The sequence below is a fragment of the Pseudochaenichthys georgianus genome, chromosome 1 (assembly GCF_902827115.2).
Source record: "Pseudochaenichthys georgianus chromosome 1, fPseGeo1.2, whole genome shotgun sequence".
Classification (NCBI taxonomy): domain Eukaryota; kingdom Metazoa; phylum Chordata; class Actinopteri; order Perciformes; family Channichthyidae; genus Pseudochaenichthys; species Pseudochaenichthys georgianus.
In genome coordinates, this window is record NC_047503.1 from 19,080,616 (window position 1) to 19,106,618 (window position 26,003).

Here is a 26,003-nt window from a genome sequence, read left to right on the forward strand (position 1 = left end):
TTGCGCGTCCCCGCGAACAGGGCTTCAATCTACGGCAAGGCTTCAATCTACGGCAAGGCTTCAATCTACGGCACAACACCCCGCCTCGCCTCGCTCTCAATGCTTGTCTCAAACAAGCCTAGTGATTTCATTTAACCGACCTGAGACGGGGCCTAAATCGGACAAAATTACTAACCATCATGCAACGCACTAGCAAGACGTTGATCGCAACTGCGCAGGTCTCAAACAAGCCTAGTCATTCGCTCGTTCACCGTCACATGACCTGAAGCTCAGAATATACCGGTTGAGTAACTCCTTTTTGAAATGATAACAAACCACTTTAGCGGCCTTTTGACTGTTCTATTTGCAATATAATTGACACATAATGCCGCAGATATTTTAAAAAATAAACTAGAATTGCTATTTCTACACTGGTGAATAAACAGTGATAAGGCGGAAAGCTAAAACTAAAGAGAAAATGCATCAAACCTGTGTGAGGATATAGGGTTAGCATAAACAGCTAGCTAACGTTAGCTGGTAACAGGACATGCAGGGATGGACTTCTAATATGAGACAAAGTGCTCCATCATGGATGACTCGGACCAGGACTTTGTGGACCTTTGCTCTAAGCTTCTAAAACGAGTCCGCAAGAAACCAGGTGAGTCCAAACAGCCAAAGAGAGCAGAGCACCAGCCCTCCTGTCAGGCAAGCGATGGAGACAAGAGGAGAAGAAATACCAAGAGAGATGTTGCTGACTCTGGGTCTGTTAGTACTGCTGCTGCGGACGGAGAACAGCCTGTGGTGGGTGGAGGAACTGGGCATGATGCAGGAGGTGCTGAGGTGTTAGCTGTACCTTCAGCAGCAGCAAGACAGAGAGCAGAGATAGGTTTGACTGCCAAAGATAAAGTCCTCCACAGGATGCAACAGTTCAAGAGAGACAGTCCACAGAAGATGGTGCACGAGGACAAGAGCCAGCCCTCCCACCAGGAGACTGAGCCTCCCCCACCTCTGGCACCGAGACAAGGTGAGATGCTATGATGCTCCTGGCACAGATTGTTGATATGAAGCATTGTTGTAGAGGGAATGCAGATATTGCTTCCTCCCACTGTCTGTTTCTATTGTATTTGGTTTTTATATGCCTGGTTTTAATGGACTAAAATGTCCTAGGCAGTGCATGAATCCTTATTTTGGGACAGTTAATATGTCCCAACATGAAAATATGTCAGAAGGAGACTTCTATTAGTTCTATTGAAGCTTTATTGTTAAGAGCAGACGCACAGATCACATTATCAGTACATTATACAGAGTCAGAATATTATACTAATATATAATCTAGCTTTAGTATCACACAATTGTAATTTAAGCAGTTTCTGTAGTATTAGTGTAGTAGTATTAGGGTTGCAAAGGGGCGGAACATTTCCGGTACATTTCCATGGGAAGTGCAAGTGCAACTGCGCAGGTCTCAAACAAGCCTAACATGTCCACCTCCTCAGCATCCAACTCTGGGTGTGGTCTCAATAGCCATGCAGTAAGCAGTGTGCTATGTGCATGTGATTGAGGAATGGCATGGATATTCAAGTGTACTTGAATGGCATCTGTTTGTTTTAGTCAAGATTATGCTAAAATATACTTTCCCCAACTATATTTAAGTCAACCTTCAATTTAGAAAATTCCCAGTTTATTCCCGTTAATTCCCATGGAAAGTTTCCATCTTTGAAAATTCCCAGAATTTTGCAACCCTAAGTAGTATTGAAGCTCTATTGCTAAGAGCAGACACACTTGTAACTAAATCATGAAATCAGAACATAATGCACAGTAACAATATTATTTTCACATATCATCCAGTTCTTGTATCACACAATTGTAATTTAAGCACACCTTTTAATTGTATCTGTATGTGCCCCCTCCCCTCTGTACTCAGGACTTCCAGTGTCCTCCAGCTCCCCCCTCCCTCCGGACCCCCAGAACGGTGACGAGGCTCTGGCCCTGCGGCTGCAGCAGGAGCTGGACAGGGAGGCAGCAGGGGTCCAGAGTGTGGACCTGGAGGAGGGGGGGCTCTTCTTCTGTCAGATCTGCCACAGAGATCTGTCACACATGACCCCAGAGGGACGAACGCAGCATCTCAACAGGTGTGCACATTCACATTGTACCTGTGAAGATTTTAATCAGTGGGCGCACAATCCACCTGGCTGCAACTGAGACTGATTCCTCTCTGCAGGTGTTTGGATCAGAGTGAAGAGAGCGCCCCTGCTCCCCCTCCCCCGCCTCCTGGGCTCCCCGACTGTCCCATCTGTGGAAAGAAGTTCAAGTCCCAGAAGAGTCGCTCGGCCCACCTGAAGCGCTGCTCCTCAGATATGGGGGTCGCTCCGGCGGTGCTGCTGCAGGCGCTGCACAGACAGACTGAGGAGACCCCGAATGTCCCTGCCACCAACACACTGTGAGACCACCTCGCTGTGTCGTAGTAACTTAAAATCAGATGCTCTCTAGAGAAAATGATGAGTTAACACAATATCGATATAAAGTATTTTAGGATCTTTGTTTAAATATAATTGACACATAATGCTCTTTTTCATCAATATATTCGAAATACCAAACAGATCATTGCAGCATCCCATAAACCCCTCTGTTTCAGCCCTGTTCCAAAAGAGCTGATTACTTTAGATGAAAATAAGGAGCCACTCCCCACGCCCCTCTGAGAGATATTTGGTTAAAACTAACACAATGGTGCTCTAGGAGGAGATTCAGGTGATAAGGTGGGGGGGTTACCTTGGTTGCCGATTGGCTACTTCGAGAGCAAAATTAAGAGATCTATGGATACATCTCTCAACACCCAGATGAAACGGAACTGTAAGCAGATTTTCTTTTTCATTATGGATATTTTACAAATCACTCCCCTTTTAAACTGTATTCATGTTTATTAATAACAACTTTCTTTTACTGTCATATAGTATTTTATACCTGTTTACTTTATTCCAGGGGTGTCAAACTCAATTTAATCTCGGGCCACATTAGCATCATGGTTGCACTCAAAGGGCCAGTTTTATATATAAGACTATATAAAAATACATATATAAATATTTAATATATAAAATAATGTATTATATTACATTATTGCCTTTGCATTGGATTATTATCGGATAGGGTAATAACTTCATAATTAACTACGTCTGAAATCAGAAGTCTAGGGCAAATCATTGCAAGTCTCTTCAGTGAGAATGTCACAAAATGAGATGCATTGTGGGACGTGTAGTTTATGGGCAACGTGCTTCTGTAAATCGGCATGTAACCGTATAATAAACACATTATATTCTTTCAGAGCTCTTGTGGGGCCGCATTAAATGAAGTCACGGGCCGCATTTGGCCCCCGGGCCTTGAGTTTGACACCCCTGCTTTATTCTCTTATTTTTTTATAACTATAATGATCATATAAAGATGTGCCTTTACCTCACTGGTGGTAGAAAAAGCTTCTTATATTCGTTTGCATAGCTAGCTAACCAGATGCTAATAACAACAACGTTATTGACTGTATGATCAGTGTGACAGATGAGCAGATCGCCACTGGGCTTTCAACTAAAGACACAGACACGCAGACACTGCAGCATGTGTACGGCTCCTTATGGGTACTGCAGTTTCTGAAGTCCCGGAGCGGTGTTCTGGTGCTCTCCGTCAGAACTACACCCCTGTCAGACGAGACGTATACCACGTGATGACACGTTAGACTCGTGTTGTGTTCAAGGACCCTGACCGTGGCCAGGAAAAACAGGCACTCGCTTGTTTAATTTTTTTGCGGTCTAGATTTCTTTAATTTTTTTCTTTCTTGCGTGTGTTTATAAATTACCTCGAGGGCCGTACCAAATGGTCTCGTGGTCCTTATACGGCCCGGAGGCCGGAGGTTCCCCACCTCTGGGTTCATGGTTACACAAGCCAAAAAAATCATGACATCATAAAGTGGCCAAAATCTGATCAGCTCATTTTCAGACAGGTTTTTATATAAATGGATCAGAACAAAAAATGAGCAAATCTTTTTTCCTTAAACTTTCAGAATCTCTTAACACAGAGGGGACACATGTTGATGTAGAAAAGACATGAAAAAGTTGAATTTGCATAATAGGTGACCTTTAATGCTTGCAAGCATGACGACTCCTTCTGAGTGTGTCCTGCTCTGTGTGTGTGACAGACTCTCTTAAAGGGAAACATTAAAGATCATTTTCATGGCAACGCAACGACATTTGGGCGCAGGTATAAGCACACAATAAGCAACACTCACACCCTACAAATGTTCTTCTCAGACATAACAGGATTTAAAACACTTGAAAGGATATCATTTAGTTAAAGTTAAATTACACTGGGATTACACTTTATTAAGCTTTAATACCATAATTGCCCCAACAGCTGCTTCAGTCTAGCTACAACAAACCTTCTAAAGCCAATACAAAAACACGACTTCTGTCATTGTTTGGTTTTGTTTTGTAAAGTTTTCTTGTTTAGTAAAAGAGCTCCAACTGCATTTGTGACAATGAATTATCCTTAATCCTTGAACCAAGAATGTACTATGACATACCTCTGTGCTCTCCGTTGGTTCCAACAATTAAAGCACTTCCTCCAAAAGCATTTTCGAGACATTCAAAATGTGGCTTTTGAAGATGACACACACATCTCTGATAGATTTTTCCAATAATAGCTTGCCTTCAATCGACAGTAGTACAAACAAAGCCTAATCAAACCTCTCTTTAACCTTTGTCTATTTGTTTTTCTCTCTTCAGAACAGAGACTGGTGGCAATAAAAGAAAAGGCCCCTCCATCCCGAGCCTCCGACCGAGAAAGAAGTCCAGGAAGAAGACGGCTCCTCTGGATGAAGACACCCTGGTGGCCCTGGCTCTGTCCTCCTCTCTGCAGGAGCAGCGGAGTGAGAGGGAGACGGAGAGGCTTCTACAAACAGCTGCCCCCAACACCTCCATGACTGCAGCGCTGAAGTGGAGGCCAGACAAGGGTACAGTGACATCACAATATCGTCTGTTAGTCAACACAAAACAGCCTTTAGATGAAGCACAGACATACAGCAGGGAATGTTTCATCTCAGTGTAGTACAAGTTATGTAAGTAGCTTATTATATGCAACCACCATTTGTGTTTTGGGAGAATGAAATGACTTTTTACTGACAAACTGGCATCAGACACTCAATGTGTTCATGGTCAAATAAATCCAAACAAAGGATTCAGTTGTATTGAATATACACAGAGCAAATAGATGCTGCTTTTATACTATGGACACATAACTGGTGATTCTGATTGGATGTGGGGTTTGTATACATTACATATAATTTATATTAGATACTTTTTGTATATATATATTTGTAATGTGTGCATTGCTGTTGGCTTCAGCTGTGTGAGGGCTTCAGCTACATGTGACAATGCAGCACAGGGAAATCTTGTCCAAGACAGAGAAAAGCAGTGCAATAAAAAAATCACCTAAATCAGTACTGACAAAAGTTTGATTCAATACGGAACAGAAGTTATGTGTGCTCTGAACGTCTTGATAATCCTTTTACTGTAACAAGTTGTTATATTTCATTTAAGAAACTCTGATAGGCCTAGAGGCAGTTTTCGTGTTTCCGTTTTCATCTTGAAACAATTGAAGAATAGTATGTGTCGTATGTGTCTGCAAGGCACAAACTGTTGAAATGATTCACAATGGTTTTATTTTCCGTGTTACCTAAATTCATATAACAAATCTCATATTTGAGTATTTAAAGATTAAACTTTAAAAACTCGAGCTCTGTGCAGATTTATCATCCAACCCCGCCTTTCTTTTTGCTCTTGTTGCAGGTAAGGGCCGTGGAAAGAGGAGAAAGGGAGGTGTCCCCCGCCCCCCCCCCTCTCCTCCTGGTGCAGGATGCCCAGGCGGCTCTGACCAGGCTGCAGGAACGCGTCTCCGCTCTGCTCCTACGCAGCCGCCCCCCCTCGCCCCCCACCCCCACCCGCCTCCCCAGCAGCCTGTCTGGCTGGAGCGGGGCGGCCCCTCTCTGGCAGAGGAGCTCCCTGCTGGACGGAGCCTCCACCTGTGAGGCTGACTTCTACACCCCCGAGCTCAGAGAGTTCATCACCCCCTGGGAGCCGCCGAAGGTGTGACGGCAAAGACATGTTAATTCAGTTTTAGTTTGACTGAATGAGGAATGTGAAGGACATGTTGAGGTCATGTTCTTTTGAAATAAAATTAAAAAAAGCTCTTGAAATAGATTTTGTTCCAAGAACTAGAGATCGGAAGGTTAACACAAAGGTTGGAAAACTTTGAAAGGGGGAAACTAATTTATTTGTATTCTATTTGAATTGATTCACAATCTCCCTAAAAAGGGATTACTTAAAAAGTGAACACATACATAACAAACATACTAAACAACAGACGTCAAACAAACATCAAATTACGTCAACTAGTTAATTGTCATTATACACTAACAGGAAATGTGCACTCGGTGGTCAGTTATTCCTCCATCCTGTTTTTATTATAGATCTTTCATGATTATGAAATCGTCTAGTTTAAGGCCCTTGGCTCAAACCAAGATGAGGGCGCAAAAAACATTCAGTACCAGCTGCTAATTAACCCCATCACAGCTGATTTAAATAAAAACGTTTCTCCTCCATTTTATTTTAGAAGGATGCAGCCTCCTCCAGCACCATAACCAGGCCTATCACTCCTGTTCTACCTGTGAGTGAAGGAGCTACTGTCACAGGGACCGGGGTCTCCATTCTTCCAGCCTGCACCCCCCAGACGGCCCCCTCCACCCCGGGGGCGGGGCAGCTTCCAGCAGGCAGCCAGGCTGTCCTGATGGAGCTGATGGAGCTGGCTGAAGACGGCGTGACCCTCACTCAGTATGGTCGCAACGCCCCAGGTAAACACACTGATGTTGGGGAAATACACACCTATCTAATGGTGACTGACTCTTGCTCTGGTTAAACCTGACATTTTAACAAAAAGTTGGAGTTTTATAAAATATTTGCTTTACAATTATTTAACCATGCGCATTAACTGCTTGCCCAAAAGCTTGTGTTTGTTTGCAAACTAAAGCCTCACATGAGCACAGTTAGTAAGGGGTTCCAACCGAAAGTCTGTTTCTTACAAGCTAAACATTTATTTGTTATATAAAGTACATAAAGTGTCCATTATTGTGTGTCCATATTTAGAATTATATCTGAATAAATACGTTCTATCTCCAAAAGCATTTTCTTAGCCATACCTGTCCCAAGAAGATTACATTCCTCAGTATCTTTTAAAAGCAGAATAACACAGCTTTTATAACATTTCGATGAAAATGTATTTTATGTTATAGTTAAGAAATCTGCATTGTTTTGGTGAAATGAAATACAAAATGATTAGATATTTTATATAAGTAATGTTTTTGATAAATACCTGTTTTATGAATTTAAGTTTGTCTGTGATAACATTTGGGAGACACTCCCCCACACTAGGGCTGCAACAAACGACTAATTTGATAATCGATTAATCTATCGATTAATGAAACGATGAATCGACTATTCGGACTATTACTGTATGCCTTGCACAATTTCTCAAGCGCTCTTATTTAGCCATCAACTTTTAGATTTAGCTTGAGGTTGTTTTAGGCATGTGGAAACTAACAATGAAGACAATAAAGATGAATACTTGATTCAAAAATACATATTATTAAATTAACTAAACAAATTGTGAACAAAACTAACATTGCTTTTTATTTAAATTAAATAAATAATATTTCACATCAAAAGAAACAACAGTGTTTTAACAAATCGTATTAAATAATGTGATGACAGAACTGTAAACAGAAGAGCTGAAACTTTAACAAACTAAATAACTCAGTTACCTCTAATCATTAACCCATGTTTGTATAATGTAGTTAACTCTGTGTGTTGCTGCTAGCATACACAACACCTGACGTGGAAACGTTACTTGTGGACGGGGCTACAGAGCTGCTAGAAAGACAGTCGAACCCGGTGCATTCCTCCGTCTGGATGTGGAGCACTTTTGCTAAATGTTTAGACACATTGCTTGTGTTACCGCCCTCACATGCTAAACTCTTATTGCACTTTTGGCAACGAGCATTGTCCCCATCGAGACGGGTAACATTTAACCACACCTTGGAGCGCTTTTCTCCGCCATCCCCGCAGTGTGTTGCTGCATGTAGCAGCCGCGTGTGTGTAAACTGCCCCGCCCCCTCGCACACAGACGGGGGAGAGAGATCTCTCGTCTCGATTGGAAAGATCGAAAATACACCATAGACGCATATTTTTGTCTTTTTGCATATTAGAAACGAGTTGGCGACACTAAGACTGCGATATAATGCTTTTGTAGCAATAATACATATGACATATATTTTTTAAATGTCTCCAGTACCGATAAAAAGACCGATAACGTTGGAGCTTAACGGCGCGTAAAACACACGTGATGACGTCACCAACGAATCGACGACTGAATTAGTTGGCAACTAATTTGGTAATCGATTTTAATCGATTAAGTCGATTAGTTGTTGCACCCCTACCCCACACACTGTATTAAGTAGTGATTTAACGGGTCCTGATGTGTCCTCCTTCCCCCAGATAAGAGTGGCAGTCAGATCACGACCCTCCGTCTGAGCGGCTTCGTCCTGGAGGAGCCTGAGGAGCCGGCTGACCTCGGTGTGAGCGGCTTCCTACCAGAAACTCCACACACACATCCGGACGCTCACATCCGAGCGAGGAGGAGAACAGATCCTCCAGGGGCCGGTCAGGAGCGCCAAACAGTAAGACTGCTCGTAATCACACTTCATCTGACTTTTGAAATGGATCCTGAGTTCACAATTTTCGTTTGTTTTACTGGCCTTATCTTGTCAGATGCATATGTGAACTATAAGAAATTATTTTCTTTAGTAAAGGTAAGATTCTTTCCAATTTATTGTTTCATAAGCAACTACTAGATATGTTTTAGAGTCCCCTTTTATCTTACTTCTTCTTTATCTTATTTCACTTTAAGAAATGCGAAATACTTGATTCAAAATCTACTTTTGTTATATTGCAGATTAAAAAAAAACCTTTTTACCGATTTATTTCTTTACGAAACATACGTAAACGTGCACTGAATGTACAACAAAAGAAAAAACAACGGTGGCCATTATACTCCAAGACAGATGAGTCAGAAGTGTTGGTAACATCTGCAGAGGAATTCAAATATATTGTTTTGGGGAAATCTACACTAACACTCAGATAAAACGAATGTGGAGTGGAATAAGAATGCAGACACGCTGCATTCGGCATCCAACAGAACGTTGTTTAATAACTGTAAAGTTGGGAGAGTTAATTTAAGATTTCTAAGCCCCTGAAATGTAACTCTGTCTTTCTTAGAAGCATTTCTCTTCATTAGTGTCCTGTAAGTCTGTTGTGTGACAAAGACATGTTCTACATATGAATCATGCAGTATTGTATGCCTACTGGGCCTTCACATATTATTGTCTAACGCACTGACTTCTCTGTGTCCTCTGGTGTTCCCCTGAAGGCAGCACAGAGCAGACTGACCTCAGATCTGAGCAGCATGGTGAACAACCCTCAGCTCAGCGACCTGCAGCTGCAGGTGGACAGTGGAGACGTCTTCTTCGCTCATTCCTTCATGGTGTACACTCGATGCCCCCTGCTGGCTGAAATGGTAACTTCCATCACTGCCTGTTGCACAACACAGCGCTGATAATACCAGAACCAGGACTGCATGATTTTTTTATTATAAGCTTTTAAATTAAACATGTTGTATAACTTGAGCCATTTCACCTCCTCATTCTGCCAAGCAGAGGTTCAATACTGGATATGTTCACCCAGTGTTTCCCACAGAATTTGATTCTATTTGTGGGGGCACCGCACCGCATTTAGCAGACGCCTTATTCCAAAGTGACTTACAATGACCAATTACAGGGACATTCTCCCTGGAGTAACCGAGGGCTAAGTGCCTTACTCAAGGGCACACTAGTAGTGGTGTTCCAGGCAGGATTTGAACTCGCAACCTTCCGATCATCAGCCCACCTCACTATCCATTAGACCACAGAAAAAAAGAATTAAAAAAAGAAAGATAATAATAATTTTTATTTTGTTTATGAGATCCATTTGTGGCGGACGATATTTAGTTGTGGCGGCCCGCTCATTCATTTGTAATGAAAATAATCTGTGTTTTTAATTTTTATTAGAGCTTTGTCCAAACAGATGCATAACCATTTGTGATAGACAGGAAACATTTTTTATTTTTTTATTAGGAATGGCTGTACCATGTCATTTTGTTTCACGTTTGCAGAAAACTGGAGAGCAAACCGGTTTTTTCAGCAGTTGAATAGCGAGAGATGGATTTGAGCGTTGTATTTTGTTGATGTGTTGTACATTTTGGAAATCATGATTTATGTTTTAAATTCGTTTTGGGCTTTATAACGCACAGTTATTTAGACATTTTCCGATTGCACAAGTAAAGCAAATTCACACGCAGTTCATGAAATGTAATTTGACAAATTCAATAGTAGTAATAATATTAGTGGGGTTGCCTAATCTTTATATTCAGATTGCAAAAACATAGACATGCAATATTAAAAACTGCAAATCATTCAAGCTTCAAACTTTTTGCAACCGTATCAGTTAGTGAGCACATGTTTCATAAGGTCTACAATGAAACCTCTCCTCTGCTCCTCTCTCAGGTACATGAAAGTGGTTTTGGGGTACAGGAGGAGGGGTCTCCTGCAGCTCAGAGGGTTCTGGTGAACGACGTCCCGGGACAGGCCGTGTTAGCTCTGCTGCAGTACCTCTACACCGCCCGCTCCTCCATCCCACCGGCCCTTCAGCCTTATGTCCTGGAGCTAGCATCCAGGTTAGTTTTCAGTATACAAGCCAGGACATTAAACACATCTTTGACTCACAATTCAAAACAATGTGGGTCTGGTTAGTTGCTGTCTGACTTTAATGCACATAATCACAGTCAAACATGTCATTTCATTTGAAATTCATATGCTCTCACAACATTTCTAGAAAGCCATTGTTACCAAGATAAGATAGGACTTTATTCATCCCGAAGGAAATTGTTGTGCCAGAGTTACAAAGATACAATAAATGTATTTACTATAATACGTCTGTGTTGTTATGAGGTTGATCTTAACATAAGTGAAGTGATGTGTTTCCTTGACAAAAAAACATTAATTTCTCACATAAGTAAGATTTTATAATCTCAGAATATTCCAGACTTTTTCTTGTAAATATACGACTGTAATCTTTGAAACTTGTGTTTTGCCTCAGAATACTACCCCTCGCCCAACCTTAATTACTATTTAGTTATGAGATGTTTTTATCATCTATTTAAAGTTTCTAAAGAAATCTAAATTGGTTTTCTGTGAGAAATATATTAAATAAAGTGTTGTGACGACCCTTTTGTGTTTGCTCAGGTTTGACCTGCAGGAGCTCCAGCAGCTATGTGAGCCGGAGGGCTTCCTGAACCAGGAGGAGGACGCCAACGATCAGATGCAGCAGACCCTCAGCGAGCTGCTGAGCTCCATGTGGGACGAAGAGGAGGACGAGGGCGGGGACACAGACGGAGGAAGGGAGGAAGAGCGAGAACTGGAAGACGATCATCAAGCCGAGGACCTCGCATCGGGTGACAGAGAAGAGGAGAAGGTGAACGAGGAAGAGCTGGAGGAGATCTATGAGTTTGCAGCAACGCAGAGAAAAAGGGAGGAGGAAGACAGCATAGAGGAGGAAGAGGAGAAGGTAGAAGAGGAAGAAGGTGGAGATGATGTTTTCGCCGAACTGACAGAACCTGAAAAAAGCTCAGCGGCCTTCAACAAAAAAGAGTATTTGCAACTGGACCCCAACCTGGAGCGCAGCTACAGCCGCCTCTTCTCCGACTCCTGGGGGGTCTACGAGGAAGACACTCCCTCCGTACCCTCCACATCCGGCCTCGCTAGAACACACACACCTCAAGCCCCACAATCCCCTCATATACCCTCTCTTCACCCGTCCGGAAGAACTTTGCTCCAGTCTTCAGCGAGTGGAGTGGAGCTCTCCCCCAGCCCCCCACCCAGCACCTCCGCCCTGCCCATCCCGGGTCTGTCTCCTGGGCTCGGGGGGGGCGGAGAAGAGGGGCAAACTTTGAATCGAGAAAGCCAAGGTCGGCGTAGTATTCCCGTTCCCCACTCCCTAGTTTCACCTCAGAAAAATGAGCCTGAGTTAATAGTTTTGTCCGACTCGAGCGAGGACATGGAGGTCGTTCTTATTTCCCGCAGTCCTTCCCCACCTTCCCCTTACCCCGTCCAGGCTCACACCACCTACACCCAGATTAAACCCAATGACCCCACCCTGGAGAATAAACAGAGTTGCAGTTTAGAGTTGAGTCCGGATGGAGAGTCGGGTCAGAGTCCTTCAGATCTGTTTGGCTGTTCTCCAGAAGTTTCCTGGCTGATCCCCTCCACACCTCTCCAGACAAAGAGGGTCTCCACCAGCAGCTCCACGCAGACTCAAAGCAGCATGTGCAGGACGCAGCTGTTCCCTAAAGCAGACCCTTCCTCCCTCTCATCCTTCTCTCCCCCTGCTTTACCTTCTAACGACAGACCACACACCTCCAACAGTCCAACCAGAGCTTCATCTCGCGTTAGCCCGACGGAGGCTAATGCGTTAAAACTGGACTTCAGTTCTAGAAGAAGCAGCTCTTCTGATGCGAGTAAAGACAGAGGAGTGTTTGCAGTTCCCCTGTCCCAACCTAAGCTCTCCATCTCCTCAAAGCAGGGTACCCCCCTCCACCTCCAGACCTCCAGCCGCCTTTACAGCAGCACTCCCCTGCACACGGAGCTCCACAAAGCCCCCGCCCTCCTGACCACCTCCCCGCTTCACAGCAGCTTCGATAGGAGCTGGCCGAGTCAGGGCAAGGACAGGGCGCCATGTGAGAGCCAGGAGAAGACGGAGCTTGGGAGCTTTCATCTCTCGCCGCTGTCGGACCCTTCAGATCCACCCTCGTCTTCCTCTCTCAGAGGCCGTCAGAGACACAGCGAGTCCTCGAGTCACAGCCGGCGCTCTGTTGACAGTCACAGCAAAGCAGGGTCTGAGCTGGAGAGGAGGGGGATGAGACTGGAGGAGGGACAAGGAGAGACGGAGTGCGGAAATAGAGTCGATGAAGCAGAAACTGGAGAGGCAGAAGTCGCTGAGTCTAGCTTCAGGCAGAGCTTCATGGACGAGCCCCCCATGGCGTTCAACGACTCGTGGGGTCTGGGCGCCTGCGGGGACGAGGACCCCGGCTGCTTCAGTCTGAGGCTGGAGGATAGCGGGGCGTCCAAAAGCCTGGGAAAAGACCCTCCGTCCTCCACCGAGCGGCAGCCTCCCCCCTCCAGCCTCAGGCCCGCCCCCTCTTCATCCAAATCCACTGCTCATAAAGACGTCTCCTTCACGCCTTCACCCCCTGATCCCCCCACCCACAACACACCAGAGATCGTGAACAGCCTCCTGGACTCTAAAATATGGGACAGCTGGGAGGAGGAAGAGGGGGAGGAGGCTCTTCCTCTCTGTCAGAGGCTGAACCCCCCCGCCCAGCTCAAAACACCAAGTGAGTGATTTCTCTCTCCCAACAGGACTGCTGATGTTTTGTGATTTACTAGAGGCACAATCGGGTGTTTTGTAAAACTGTATCCTACAAAGATGAGTTATTTTTCTGAGCACATGACAATCAGAAAAATGTATCTATTGCCACTTTAACTGGCTACATCTCTGATAACCCAGTTTCTCCATAGTTTTGTCAGTTTTCTCTTCCTAAAGTCACCATCTTTAAATGTGTGGTTTTGTCTGATCGACAATCCATGGATGGATCAATGGATGATAAATGTTTACAAAATTAGCTCATTTAATTTTCTCTCTACACTAAAAACTGAAACATTGACTTTAATTAAATATCAAGTTTAGAATCAACTTAATAGTATTGCTTTCAACTAACCCAATACATTTAAGTGGAATTTGTTGACATAATTCATTTAATTAAAGTCAATGTTTCAGTTTTCAGAGTACTGTTAATCAGGTTATCAGGAGAGCTCGAATGAAATGCTTAGGTTAGCTGTTAAAGGTGGGGTAGGTCATTTTGGAGAAACCAGCTCGAGTGCGCTAGAATTTGAAAATACACAGCCGGAAAAAATCTGCCACTTCCTTACAGAGCCCCTCCTCCAACACACACGAACGTGCACATGACCAATGAGGGCACGAGAAGTTTGTGCAGAGATGGAAGGCTGACAGGCAGGTAGGCCATCCAGTTATTTTAGCCGCGCCGGCTAAAATGATTGGTCGTGCTTTTTTACAGCGCCACGGCTTCCACAGATGACATTTTTTTTTATGGATTTTTTGTCAAAGCACAAAGATATTCATTGCTATCGGGATGTTAAGAGCATTCCATGGAATATAACAAAAAGTGTATCTCGAGCCGGTTTCTCAAACTTACCGACCCCACCTTTAAATGAACACACCAAACATGATCGGTGTTTAGCTACTACTAGTGGAGTGTTTTATTTTATTCCCATGAATGATTGACCAAACGACAACAATATTTGTTGGGCATTATAACATTTTTGATGACAAAAACCTTTGTGATTTGCATTTACAGTCAGACAATTCCTTCACACACAATCAACCTAAATAGTTCCAGTATTAATACATGCTGCAGTAGGAAAGGGATGCGTACAGTTTACAGTTTTTCTCGATTGCTAACACACTAAAATGCTACATAAAGCACAATTATTTTAACTGACACTCAAAAAGCAAAACATCGGCTCAAATCTCCAAAACTCTAAACACGTTTTCAGCTTTTCACACAGTTTGCAAATCAACATGGCACTTTTTGCAAACCACTGCACGCGTTTCTCCACGTAAAACACAGGAATCTGACAAAGTCACGTGTTAGCAGGTTTAAAACACTGATATTCAAAATGCCTCACACATGGACCAATGATCAAGAACCACGTTCCACCTGACCAAACACCTGGTAGCATGATAGCATGTTGGCTCATCAATCAGGATGTTAGCACTATAAAAAGACCACAGGTGAGTACTTTCTTACAGCAACAATGGAAGCCAACATGGAAGCAAGAGGAAGAGGAAGAGGAGAGGATGAGGAAGAGTACTCTCTAATGAAATGAAATGTTATCAACCATGGTTTGACGATGTGAGAGGCTGGACAGAGGGTTCAGCCTAATCTAAGCCGATTTACTGTCGCCTCTGTAATCCGGACACTTAGACTTGAACACAGATTAGTTACCAGTTTGTAGCTCTGCAAAACTCATGATATATCAGTGCTTATGTCTGTTGTGTGAAACGTATTTACTTCATTACTGTAATTGAATTGTTGGCATGTTGCAGACTATAACTGTACACAAATCCTGCACAATGTACTGTGGTAAACTTACTTTTATGCAACACAGACACCAACCACTATACCTTTGTTGTTTATCTGAAGGACTGAGAAACAAGCAGGTGCAGGTGGGCTAATGATTTCCAATGAGGCAGGAAGCAGCAGTTACAAACTGGGTTTTGGCAAACAATGCCATCACACTTAGAGAGATCCGAAGCATAGTAGCTATGTGCTGAGATGCATGCTGCACAATGTTAGTTTTGAATCAAATGTGATTTTTTTCAACAACTCATTTGTATTTCTTCCTTTACTGTATTTCTGTATAAGCAAGCAATCTTTCTCTGCAGAAACCTCTCTGTGCAGAGCATAGCCCATACAAGATGAAAGTGCTTTAGATTATGCTCAGCAGTGCGTAGCTGGGTGGTCAAACAATCTAGTATTATGAATGAAGTGTTATATTCGGTGCAAAAGTTTGCATTTGGTAAGTGTTTATGTAGTTTTGAATGCAGTTCTTCATTTAGCAGGAGAAATGAGGTGTTTTGCACTTTGGGTGTGTGGCTTTGTGAATTGTGTTTAGTGTTCTGAGCAATTAAAAAAAAAAACGTGTGTTAGCAATCGAGAAAAACTGTAATCAAACAAAACAACCAATATCCCCTGAACATTATGTACATAGTGTGGGAGAGGGCATGTGTTTGTTTTTATTTTTTTTCAGGGAAATTCAGTTCTGGATTTAACTAAAACAGTATCTAACTTTGAACATTTGATTTGGCTGCATTCAGTTGTCTTTAACGTATGCAATTCTGATGCCAAATTGACCAATGTCCAACAATCTCTTCCTGTTTGTGTCTCATCAGTACCATCGCGTAATAAAAGGCGCCGCACCCTGGTACCCATCACCCCCCTGCCCCACTACTCAGACATGGACACCCCGGAGCTGAAGACCAAACTCACCAGGTGAGGTTTACTGTCAGCCCTGACGCTAAAGAAGGGGTGAATTAGGGGTCAAATTGGTTTTTCTCTAATAAAGGCTATTAAGGTAGGTGCCTATCCTCTTACCTCCCACGGTGTGACTGCCAGATTAGTCTGTCTGGCTGTCTCCAGCCATCTGTCTGATTCTTACTTTCTCCACTGCGCAGGTTTGGTGTTCGGCCTCTACCAAAGCGCCAGATGATCCTCAAATTGAAGGAGATCCACCAGTACACGCACCAGCTGGTCAGCTCCGAGGAGGAGGAGGAGGCGGGCCCCTCGGCTCAGACGAAGCCCCCTCCCGCCTCTTCAGCCTCCTGCAGCCAGCGAGTGCAGTTCAAAGAGCCCCAAGCGCCCGCTGCTGTCTCCCCTGTGAAAGCCGGCAGAGAGGAGGCGGAGCTTCTGTCGGCCTCCCAGGGCTCCCACACCTCCTCCACCGCCGCCAGCGAGGAGTCCGAGAGGTACAAGGTCTCCTCCAGTGTGTGGATGTGACGATATGTTCAGATGGCTCAAGCAATACTTTGTAAACTCATACTCAATATGACACCATCCCTAGACGTCCCAGCACACAACTGCACACTAAGAATACAAAATATGGACTTCTTTCAAATGCATCGATAGATGTAAATATTTAAAATAAATAATAGCTGCTTTATTAGCATATTTATTCAAGTTATTTAGTCAATTTAGTTGTAAGAGAAAATTATAAACACCTCCTAGTATCACCTTCCTAAATGAGTTTTTTTGCTTTTCTAGATAAAATACAGTATGTAATTGAATGTTCAAGTTCTTTGGGTTTCGGACTGTGGATCAAACAAGCACCCCTTATGCCATCATGTATGTCCATTTTTTAAATAATTGTACGTAGGCTATTCATTTACACTTTTATTGTCTTAGTTGAAAGAACAACACAAGATAAATGTATTAGAAAGATTCTAGGCGTTATGTATTGGTTAGATTAGGACATAATCTATGAAATTGTGGATTCTAAAAGTTAATTTAGTTATTTATTGAGCTGCCAAAAAATACAAATTTCAGCATAATTTTATATTTTTTTCTCACTCATCAAACTGACACTTTGAAAATCACTGGTGTATGTCACTCATTGATTTGAATGATTTATTTAGAAAAATAATGGTTTCAGAACTAGTATTCATTCATGTTTATAAAATATTGTCTATTTGGGAACAAGCTTGTATTTGTCTCTTCTGAGCAAGTGTTTCTAGTGGACACAGCTTTGGAAATAAGGGTGACATGCTGTTGTATTGTCACCTTAATATGGTACTAGCAGCTATGAAAAACATTAATACAGTACTTGCCCCCCCCCCCCCCCCCCCCGCAGGTCCAGCTCTGAGCTGTGCCTCCCCTCAGACTCTGACAGTGACGGCGGCCTCTCTGCCTCCCAGTCAGTGAACCGTCTTCAGGATCGCCTCCAGGCGGTGCGCTCCTTCATCCTCTCAGACTCCACCCTCTACAGTCAGATCCTCCAGTACCAGCCTCTGGTCTTGTCGCAGCTGAAGGAGCGTCTGAAAGCAGCAGGGATCCGCCTTGCTGCCGCCAAGCTGGTGGACTACTTGGACTCTCAGTGCATCACCTTCACCACGGCCAAGCCGGGACCCCGCGCAGCCAGCCGCTGGCGGGGCAAGAAAACTGGCACCGGGGCAAAGGCAGCAGGCAGGAAGAAAGCTGTTGCAGCCAACATTTGAAAATGTATGACTGCAAAGACACTTTGCAGGTGGCTGGTGTTATTTAAGTGATTTGAACATTTGTCTGAAAATAACTTGCAGAAGAGGCCATGTTTGTTATGTGAAAGGTGCCTTTTCTTAAGAATGGCCTTTTGCTTTTACCATTTAACCATTTAAAGACGCCAATGTTCCTTTACGGCAGTAATTATTATTTAAGTATTTTTTTGTTATAAAAGAAAATGTTAATGTTGCTGTGGGCTATTTTACAATAGATTTAACACACTCCACCTATGCAATAGTAATGAAAAATGACCGCAATAGTCATGCATTGAAAAACCTTCAGTAAAATGTGCCCCGATTTACAATAAATTAAGTCACACAAAACATTTTTCTTTAAAAACATTTTACTTGTTTTGGTCTTCAGTAGATTTCTACCCAAAGATCAGCCTAGACGTACAAACAGCCCAGAACACTTGGTTCACAACTTCTATCAGGTACTTCGTTCATACCAGCGCAACCTCGTGTCAGCGCTGTCAGAGTTCAGTCATCTCGCTGTCGTTGCACCGGAGGGGGAGGGGGGGGGAGACACAGTTTGTGTTGTGCACCCAGTTATCTCTACAGCAGTGTGAAGAACAGGGCATCAAATCAAATTACGCACAACCCAACGCAGGGCCTGGAGAGTCACTCGCCTCCTCTGCGGTCTTGTGATGCCCTTCATAAGGGAGCATCGACACGGTGCTTCATGTCACGCCACAAAGCCTCACTCAGTCAAGACAGATTGGCAATGTTGGCAAGGAAGCGCTGAGCCCACCACTCCTCCAGGTCTATGGGCACAAAGTCTGCAAAGAAACAACAACAGGAGAAAAAGAATGATTTGTGATCTATGATTGATTGATTCATTACTTAACACTGGAGCACAAAAGGGCTGCATGTTGAGCCCCCTGTTTTTATTTTTTCATTTCACACGAATCAAGGGTTGAACTGAGCAACCACGCATAGTAGTTTATTATTATTTTACTGAGTAACTGATGAAGTTACCCGAGACAAACAGATTGGACATTTATAAATGTTTAAACCAGACTAAGGGTCTGCGGCCATGCTAGCTGCTCTGTGAGGCTGCACTTTGAGCTAGCATTGCGATGTATAATATTCATATATTTACCAAACTAACATGAGTTAATTAGCACAAAAAACTAAGTACAGCTGAGCCTGATGGAAATGTAGTTGCAGGTATGTAATCATAAACCAAATAATTGTTAAATTCATATTTCACTTATTACAATTCTAGGGAGAACATGAATGCCTTTACTAATGTGACACCATCCACTATTAGTTGAAACACTTCACCACAATTTTCAACCTCATGTTGGTGCTAGAGGTAGACTTAATCAAATAAATGTAATAGAAAATGCTCTCTAATGAATCTGTCACAGTCTTTGTGGGCAGTGATTAGCTGGTGAACCAGAGCAGACAGGTGTGAGAGGCAACACCAGACACACTACTATCAGCAGTCAGGGCTGCTTATCTGGTTCTCACCGACCGAAGAAGAGTTAAATATTAAAGGAGAGTATTACAAAAGCTAACCCTATGGTTACAGATAAAACTGAGCGGAAAAAAACTAAACGGGAATAATAAAAACACGGCAAGATTATGGCTCAAAGTTCAGAGGGGTTACAAAGCAGGAAGAAGGTTATCTGTACAGTTGCAGTAAAACTGAGTACATTTAATGAGGGCAGATTTACTTTGTTGAATTTTTTTGGATAATTGTAGCAGGTGAATGAATGGGAATGGTGTGATCCATGTGAACAAGTGGAGATGCAGGTACTCACTCTTCATCGCAACACTGGGGGTCTTCTCAGTATACTGAATGGGCCCCTGGCTCTCAGTTGACTCCACACCGTCACCATCTCCCTTCTTCTGCTCCACCTCCTGCCATGCTGCAAGTAAAAAACAAACATATTTACTAAATTACCTCATCATTTGAATTGCTTCCTGCATGTACTTTTTCCTTTTTTTCAGTTCTGGAAATGAATAAAAGCATCAGCTGACCTTGAGCTGATAATATAAATAGTTGTAAGAAAGCTAAACTGTTTAATGGTGTTTGTGTTTTTTGCTGTGACTGAAGGTTTTCCAGCTTCACCCCCCTGATAAGCCTCAAGGTTTTGGCTCTGTTCAAGGCTGAAGACCCTTCCACAAACTTCAAGCAACACATTATCAACTTCCAGTAAAACTGTAAGATTGGATTTCACATACCACCAAACCAGTTGTTGTGTATATGGGATATTTTATGCAGACTTGTTTTGAATTGACATTTATTTGTATTGTTTTTTTTCTTTTTTGTGAACATGGTCAGCTGGAGTGAGACCCTTCTGGTTTTCTATCGTCCTACAGAAGAGGTTAATAGATGGGTGAGTGCACCGTTCACATCCATTCTGACCTGGACTAGAAAGCTTACCAGAATGATGTGCATTTCAGCTTTTAACAACAAGGCTTGTCACTAAGGTCAAGGACCTGGTATAAATCTGTGTATGCAGACCCCGGGTGTTGAAGGTGGTGTCACCCTCATTCTCAATATCGGTGCACCGCAGGGATGCGTTCTGAGCCCCTTACTGTACTCCCATTACAAACAGGAGTATAGCCACTTGTACAACACATCTGGGTTTGTTTATGGTCTCAGACTAAACTAGAAACTAGAAACCGGGTGCAGACCTCCACCAAGCCCAATACTGCATTCACATGCATAAAAGGACGCCACAAAGTTCTGTGCTGGCAGCGGTGCATGAGAACCTCAGATAACCTCTTCAGCTCTGCAAGACATTTATTTCCATCTGGTTGTGAAGTATAAACCTCAAGATATGGTACATTTGCACAGCTGGTATTTAAATCTTGGTAGATTTTAATGACTTATACTCTTTTGAAGCCACTACTTATAACTATTCAGGATTGTGATACTAAATGGATGGCTAGAAGTGATACTAGCCATCTCCTATTTTTCACACCATGTCTTATTGTCTAAATGCTCCTGTTTCAATAACATAATTTGTCTTAAGAAATTACATTCAAATCAATATTAAAACAGTAGCTGATTAATTGTCTGTTGATCAGTTAGGTGAATCGTTATTTCTATAACTTAAAGGTGGGGTAGGTAAGTTTGAGAAACCGGCTCAAGATACACTTTGTTATATTGCATGGAATGCTCTTAACATCCCGATAGCAATGAATATCTTAAGTGCTTTGACAAAAAATCCATTACAAAATGTCATCTGTGGAAGCCGTAGTACTGTAAAAAGCACGACCAATCATTTTAGCCGGCCCGGCTAAAGTAACTGGATGGCCTACCTGCCTGTCAGCCTTCCATCTGTGCACAAACTTATCTCGTGCCCTCATTGGTCATGTGCGCGTTCGTGTGTGTTGGAGGAGGGGCTCTGTAAGGAAGTGGCAGGTTTTTTCCGGTTGTGTATTTTCAAATTCTAGCTGGTTTCTCCAAAATTACATTTTTTGTATTACTTTTTTTATAAATGGTTCGAATTGTGAACCCACAGCCACCAACAATCTTTCCCTTACAACATTGCAGCTGCCCAACCAGGAAGTTGTTGTAAAGAATTAATTAAAACAAAAACCAGATTATCTACCTCTGACCTTGTAAGTTTGAGGGAAGGATCTCCCAATCTCTAACGGCTTCAGCCCTGGAGCTCTGACCTTGCTCTGTTACCCACATCCAATCATGTATTGATCTTGAGACCCTCACCTTCATGCACAAATCTGACGTTCTCTTCATGTGCAGGAGTGAATCCCTCTGCGGGGCAGGGGCTCTTCTGTGTGGCTGCACCGTGGTAGCGCTTCCCATTCAGACGATTGAACACGATCTTTGGGGGAGGAGAGCTGCAGAGATAATTAAAGAATGTCAGCTTGAGGATTGGGGCAGGCTGCATCACAAGAAAACACACAAAGAGTGCCATCTCACAGTGATGGGAACAAAAATGCTGGTTGCTAGTTTACACAAAACGTCATGATTTGTTTTGTGTAATTTGGTTATGCTTGTAGCCTTGGCTATTTCGCTTTTGGTGGAGTAGAGCATGGAGGTTACTTCTTGATATTGGAAATATGTATTTGATAACCCGAAATATATTTTTAATTTTCTCTGTCTTTAACAGCAGGAACTTCAGAGAATATGATTTACACACAGAAAGACATTGCTTAAGGTTCACTTTTAAAGTGCTTCAAATTCCAAATGTTACTTTATTTATCTCAGACTGTCAATGAACAACTCTAATATGCAATAGCAAGATCACAAAAGTTTGTAACCAATGCAAACTATATTTTATATATTTATTTTCTCGTCAATTGAGGCATCATTTACCAATCAAATTTGGTTTCTCTAGAACGGATTTCAACCTCTGAAGCTTCATATTAACTTTGATGCAGATATAACTCTAAAGAAAAGCCTATACTTGTTGATCAACTGACTATTTAATGTTATTGCTTAAGCGCTTTATAAAACACTTTGAATATGCATTATCACACTGAGAGGTTTTTCTAATATTTTGTGTACAACATGTTGGTATTTCTGAGCAGCACATGAAGGGAGCACAGTCTTGTGTACAAAGCTACAGCTGGGCTGGCTGAACCGACCTTGAACACACTACCAGAGTTTATTGTCAAAAATGTGTTGGGAAAGTGAAAAAAAACAAATATTTTGTAAGTTTACATACCTCTTAGGCTATGTGATAAATGTGCAAATCAAATAGGTCTGCCACAGTATTTGCACTTCTCAAGTTCACTGTGGTGAAGTTAGTTTCAGGTTGGATATTTTACAACGTGGTCTTCTAACTGAGTTCCAAAGACCGTCTGCAGTCAGAGGATGGTTAGCTGAATATCAACACACACAGGGACCATCAACAAATAATAATTTGTACATACTTAGCAGGTAATATAACTTCACTGTAAAAGTAGGACACCACTTTGTATTATTATCATCTTTATGAAATCATTAAAAAAAATGTTTGGGTGAAAGTCTTGTTCTTTCATTGAAAATTCTCATTTATTTTGAATAACATCCATATCATGAGACCCAGTAACTTCAAATCAATGCAGCATTGCACATACTATGTACATATAACTAAGTATATATAGGCCTATAACTTTCCATATATTAGAATTGATCTCAAATGTTTTCGTAAAACGAGATGTCACCATATGTAATATACATGCTCATTATGACCATGTGTCAGAATATAGTATTGAAAACTGCCGGGAAGGTCAAGTCCATAATGTATGCACAAACGTTACCCAAGTACCCATGTGTTACATGATCGCCCTGACAGCACACATGCTCACATGCCGCCTGCCCCATGTAGCTCAACAGTGCATAAATAAGATTAGTAAACACAACAGCACTGGAACAAGACTCAAAGCAGCTACTTACGTTGACGAGAGCCAAGACGTCGGCTTCAGCTTCAAGTCGCAACATTTGCTCTCGATTTGTTGTGTTGGACCTTAAATACAAAACCAGGGTTAAAAAGTGTCCATAGAACAATGTCAACAGTGGCATTGCCTACAAAACTTCCCTTTGCATTCTGATGTTACATTGCATCATGCCTTAGATAATATAGTACTAACCTGTCCGCCGCTGTGTAACAAGTTTGCTGGGACCTCTGGTGATTGTGTACATCATGTGAACGCCGAAATATCCTGCAGTGTCCGTGTTTAAACCCTGTCTGTCTTCTTACTTATCAGGTGCGCACATGAAATATCAGCTATGCAACTGGCAGTCCTCTGTCCGCTCCTCCTGACGCAGCCACGTTAAGGAGACGGTTTTCGTAACGGGTCTTATTTTGTTCCCCAGGTCAGGTGCTCCAGAGTCGGCCTGAAGCCTGCACAAGCCTCGCTTTGGCTTGTTACTCACTGTGTCTAGATAATGCTGCACCTCCTAACCAGCAGGTGCTCAGCTGTAAGGAACCGACGTCTGCTGCTCCTGAGAGAGGTTGCGTGTAGGTCATCCAAGGAGAAAGCTGCTCCACAAGCCGGGGATCCGTCAGACAGAGGGGGAACCTTGTGCCTTCCGAAGCCCGGGGACAGTGACACTCAGGCCGGACTCTCTACCCACTGTGTTCCGCTGGTGATACGGTACTGACTGCGAAACCCCTGCTCTGTGATAGAATACAAGGACAGTAGTGCACACTTTGATATTTTCATCAGGACGGAAAGCTACAATGCCTGGCCAGCGTCAAGCCAGGCAGAATAAAGAGCAGTACTTCCGGACAGGATTTTCAGAATAAAATCTTGTTTACAATTATCCTATGGTTGGCTTGAGTTTGGTTACTAAATGCAAATCAGACCATCAAGCACCTTGCTGTTGTGAGTTTGAATATTCGTGTTTGAACCTTATTGTAAGTCACTTTGGATGAAATTGAAATGTAATGTCCAACATTTAGAGGACTTATATGTTTTGTATTCAAGCACATTGTGTTATTACATCACTCGGTTGCAATGTAATTATAAAACATTGTCAAAAAGAATAGGATAATCTATAGAGCCAACAGGAAGCAAGAACAGTTGGGATGTTTTTTTGAGTTAGCGAACTATATTATGTAATCCTTTTTGTTAAGAATTGTGTTTGTGTTGTATAGTGTTATTTTTTAAATTAAATTTATTTTGCTTGACTCAGTTTTTTTTTCTCGTAAACTCTTAGTTTTGCTTGATTCTAAGAAAGTGTTGCTTTATCTTTATGAAACAAAACTAATCCCATAAACGCTCAGATTGATAGACGTGTCGAAGAAAAAGTCAAATAAAAGGCCTTTTTCTGCACACTCATTTAGCAATAACCAAGAGACTGCATAATGTACCATTTAACTCTTATTGTAAATATTGAATGCATGGTGTGACAAAGCTTTAAAAAAATATTATATATAATATTTATTTAGTTACTTTTGTATCTTCAGTTTTAGACCCTCCACTGTAACATTCATATTAGGGCATATATTGCTGCATCCCTTTGTAGCTTCCCTGTACAATCATTGATATTAGATTTAAGATTTATCACTTTAAATGTCCGTCTTTTGGGTGAAAATCAGCCGAGTTACTCTACAATGTCCGAGACAAGAAGCGGCTCAGACAGGCTTATCCAGGGTGATATACAAAACAGCATATCCCCCCCACCCATCTGTACTATCTCTAGTCAAAACTAGACTTTAGAGGCTGATAATCAACAGTCCACACTTCACAGGCTTAACACTCACAGGCTCCAAACCATGGCCATTCTATTGTAAGATCCACTTTATTTATCAGGTGTCACACTGCTGCTGATCATTTCTCCAGCATTCATAAGTATAACAAGCTCAAAACATTGGTGTCAAAAGTATTTTTCCGATCTTCTTAGACAATATGAGCACCCTTAACAATTTCCTACATAGGTCTTGGCTGCAGAATGTCAGCTCACACAACTGAACTGTGTCACCCTGCTGCCCACTATGCATCAAATTAAATGAAATTGATGTATTTATTTTATTAACAGGGAAATAAGCCTTCCACATTTACTTTTTTAGGTTGTTAAGTCTGCTTAGACCAAATAAGACATAAATCAAATGCAAGTAAGGTTGATATTGGGGTCATAGAGCTTATCAACAGTAGTATAGTATTCTAGGATTAAAAGACTAATGTCACCGCAGGATTTGGAAAAACTTGTCCATGCCTTTATCTTCAGTAGACTCGACTACTGTAATGGTGTCTTCACAGGTCTCACTAAAAAATCTATTAGGAAGCTGCAGCTGATTCAGAACGCCGCTGCTCGAGTCCTCACTAACACTAAGAAAGTGGATCACATCACTCCTGTTCTGAAGTCTTTACACTGGCTTCCTGTGTGTCAAAGAATAGATTTCAAAATACTGCTGCTGGTTTATAAAGCACTGAATGGTTTAGGCCCAACATACATTTCTGACCTCCTGCTAAATTATGAACCATCCAGATCTCTCAGGTCTTCAGGGACTGGTCAGCTTTCTGTCCCCAGTCAGAACTAAA

General features: G+C 42.4%; 2 protein-coding genes across 2 annotated transcripts; one reads left to right on the forward strand and one right to left on the reverse strand.

The window, feature by feature from the left end:
• Nucleotides 1-235: 235 nt before the first annotated feature.
• Nucleotides 236-18,292, forward strand: slx4 (SLX4 structure-specific endonuclease subunit homolog (S. cerevisiae)). The gene is given in 14 exon segments (XM_034091027.2): nt 236-1,003; nt 1,901-2,108; nt 2,198-2,416; nt 4,743-4,969; nt 5,805-5,833; nt 5,835-6,101; nt 6,628-6,865; nt 8,565-8,746; nt 9,496-9,642; nt 10,667-10,836; nt 11,405-13,551; nt 16,191-16,290; nt 16,473-16,763; nt 17,645-18,292. Coding segments are annotated over 14 exon segments (5,025 nt in total). The 5' UTR covers nt 236-567; the 3' UTR covers nt 18,009-18,292.
• An 81-nt stretch (nt 18,293-18,373) lies between these two features.
• mcrip2 (MAPK regulated corepressor interacting protein 2) lies at nt 18,374-24,229 on the reverse strand. Its single transcript, XM_034109753.2, has 5 exons — nt 23,607-24,229; nt 23,413-23,482; nt 21,736-21,869; nt 19,817-19,924; nt 18,374-18,826 (listed from the first exon to the last, which is right to left on the reverse strand). The coding sequence occupies exons 1-5, from the start codon at nt 23,659-23,661 to the stop codon at nt 18,756-18,758; spliced, it is 438 nt and encodes a 145-aa protein (XP_033965644.1). The 5' UTR covers nt 23,662-24,229; the 3' UTR covers nt 18,374-18,755.
• Nucleotides 24,230-26,003: the final 1,774 nt, after the last annotated feature.

What these genes read in the sequence shown, in the direction of transcription:
- mcrip2 (XM_034109753.2), bottom strand. Translation starts at nt 23,661, where the DNA reads ATGATGTACACAATCACCAGAGGTCCCAGCAAACTTGTTACACAGCGG. An exon ending in ACGTCTTGGCTCTCGTCAAC is followed by an intron (nt 21,870 to 23,412) that starts GTAAGTAGCTGC and finishes TTATCTCTGCAG; the next exon opens with CTCTCCTCCCCCAAAGATCG. An exon ending in CGTCAGATTTGTGCATGAAG is followed by an intron (nt 19,925 to 21,735) that starts GTGAGGGTCTCA and finishes TTTTACTTGCAG; the next exon opens with CATGGCAGGAGGTGGAGCAG.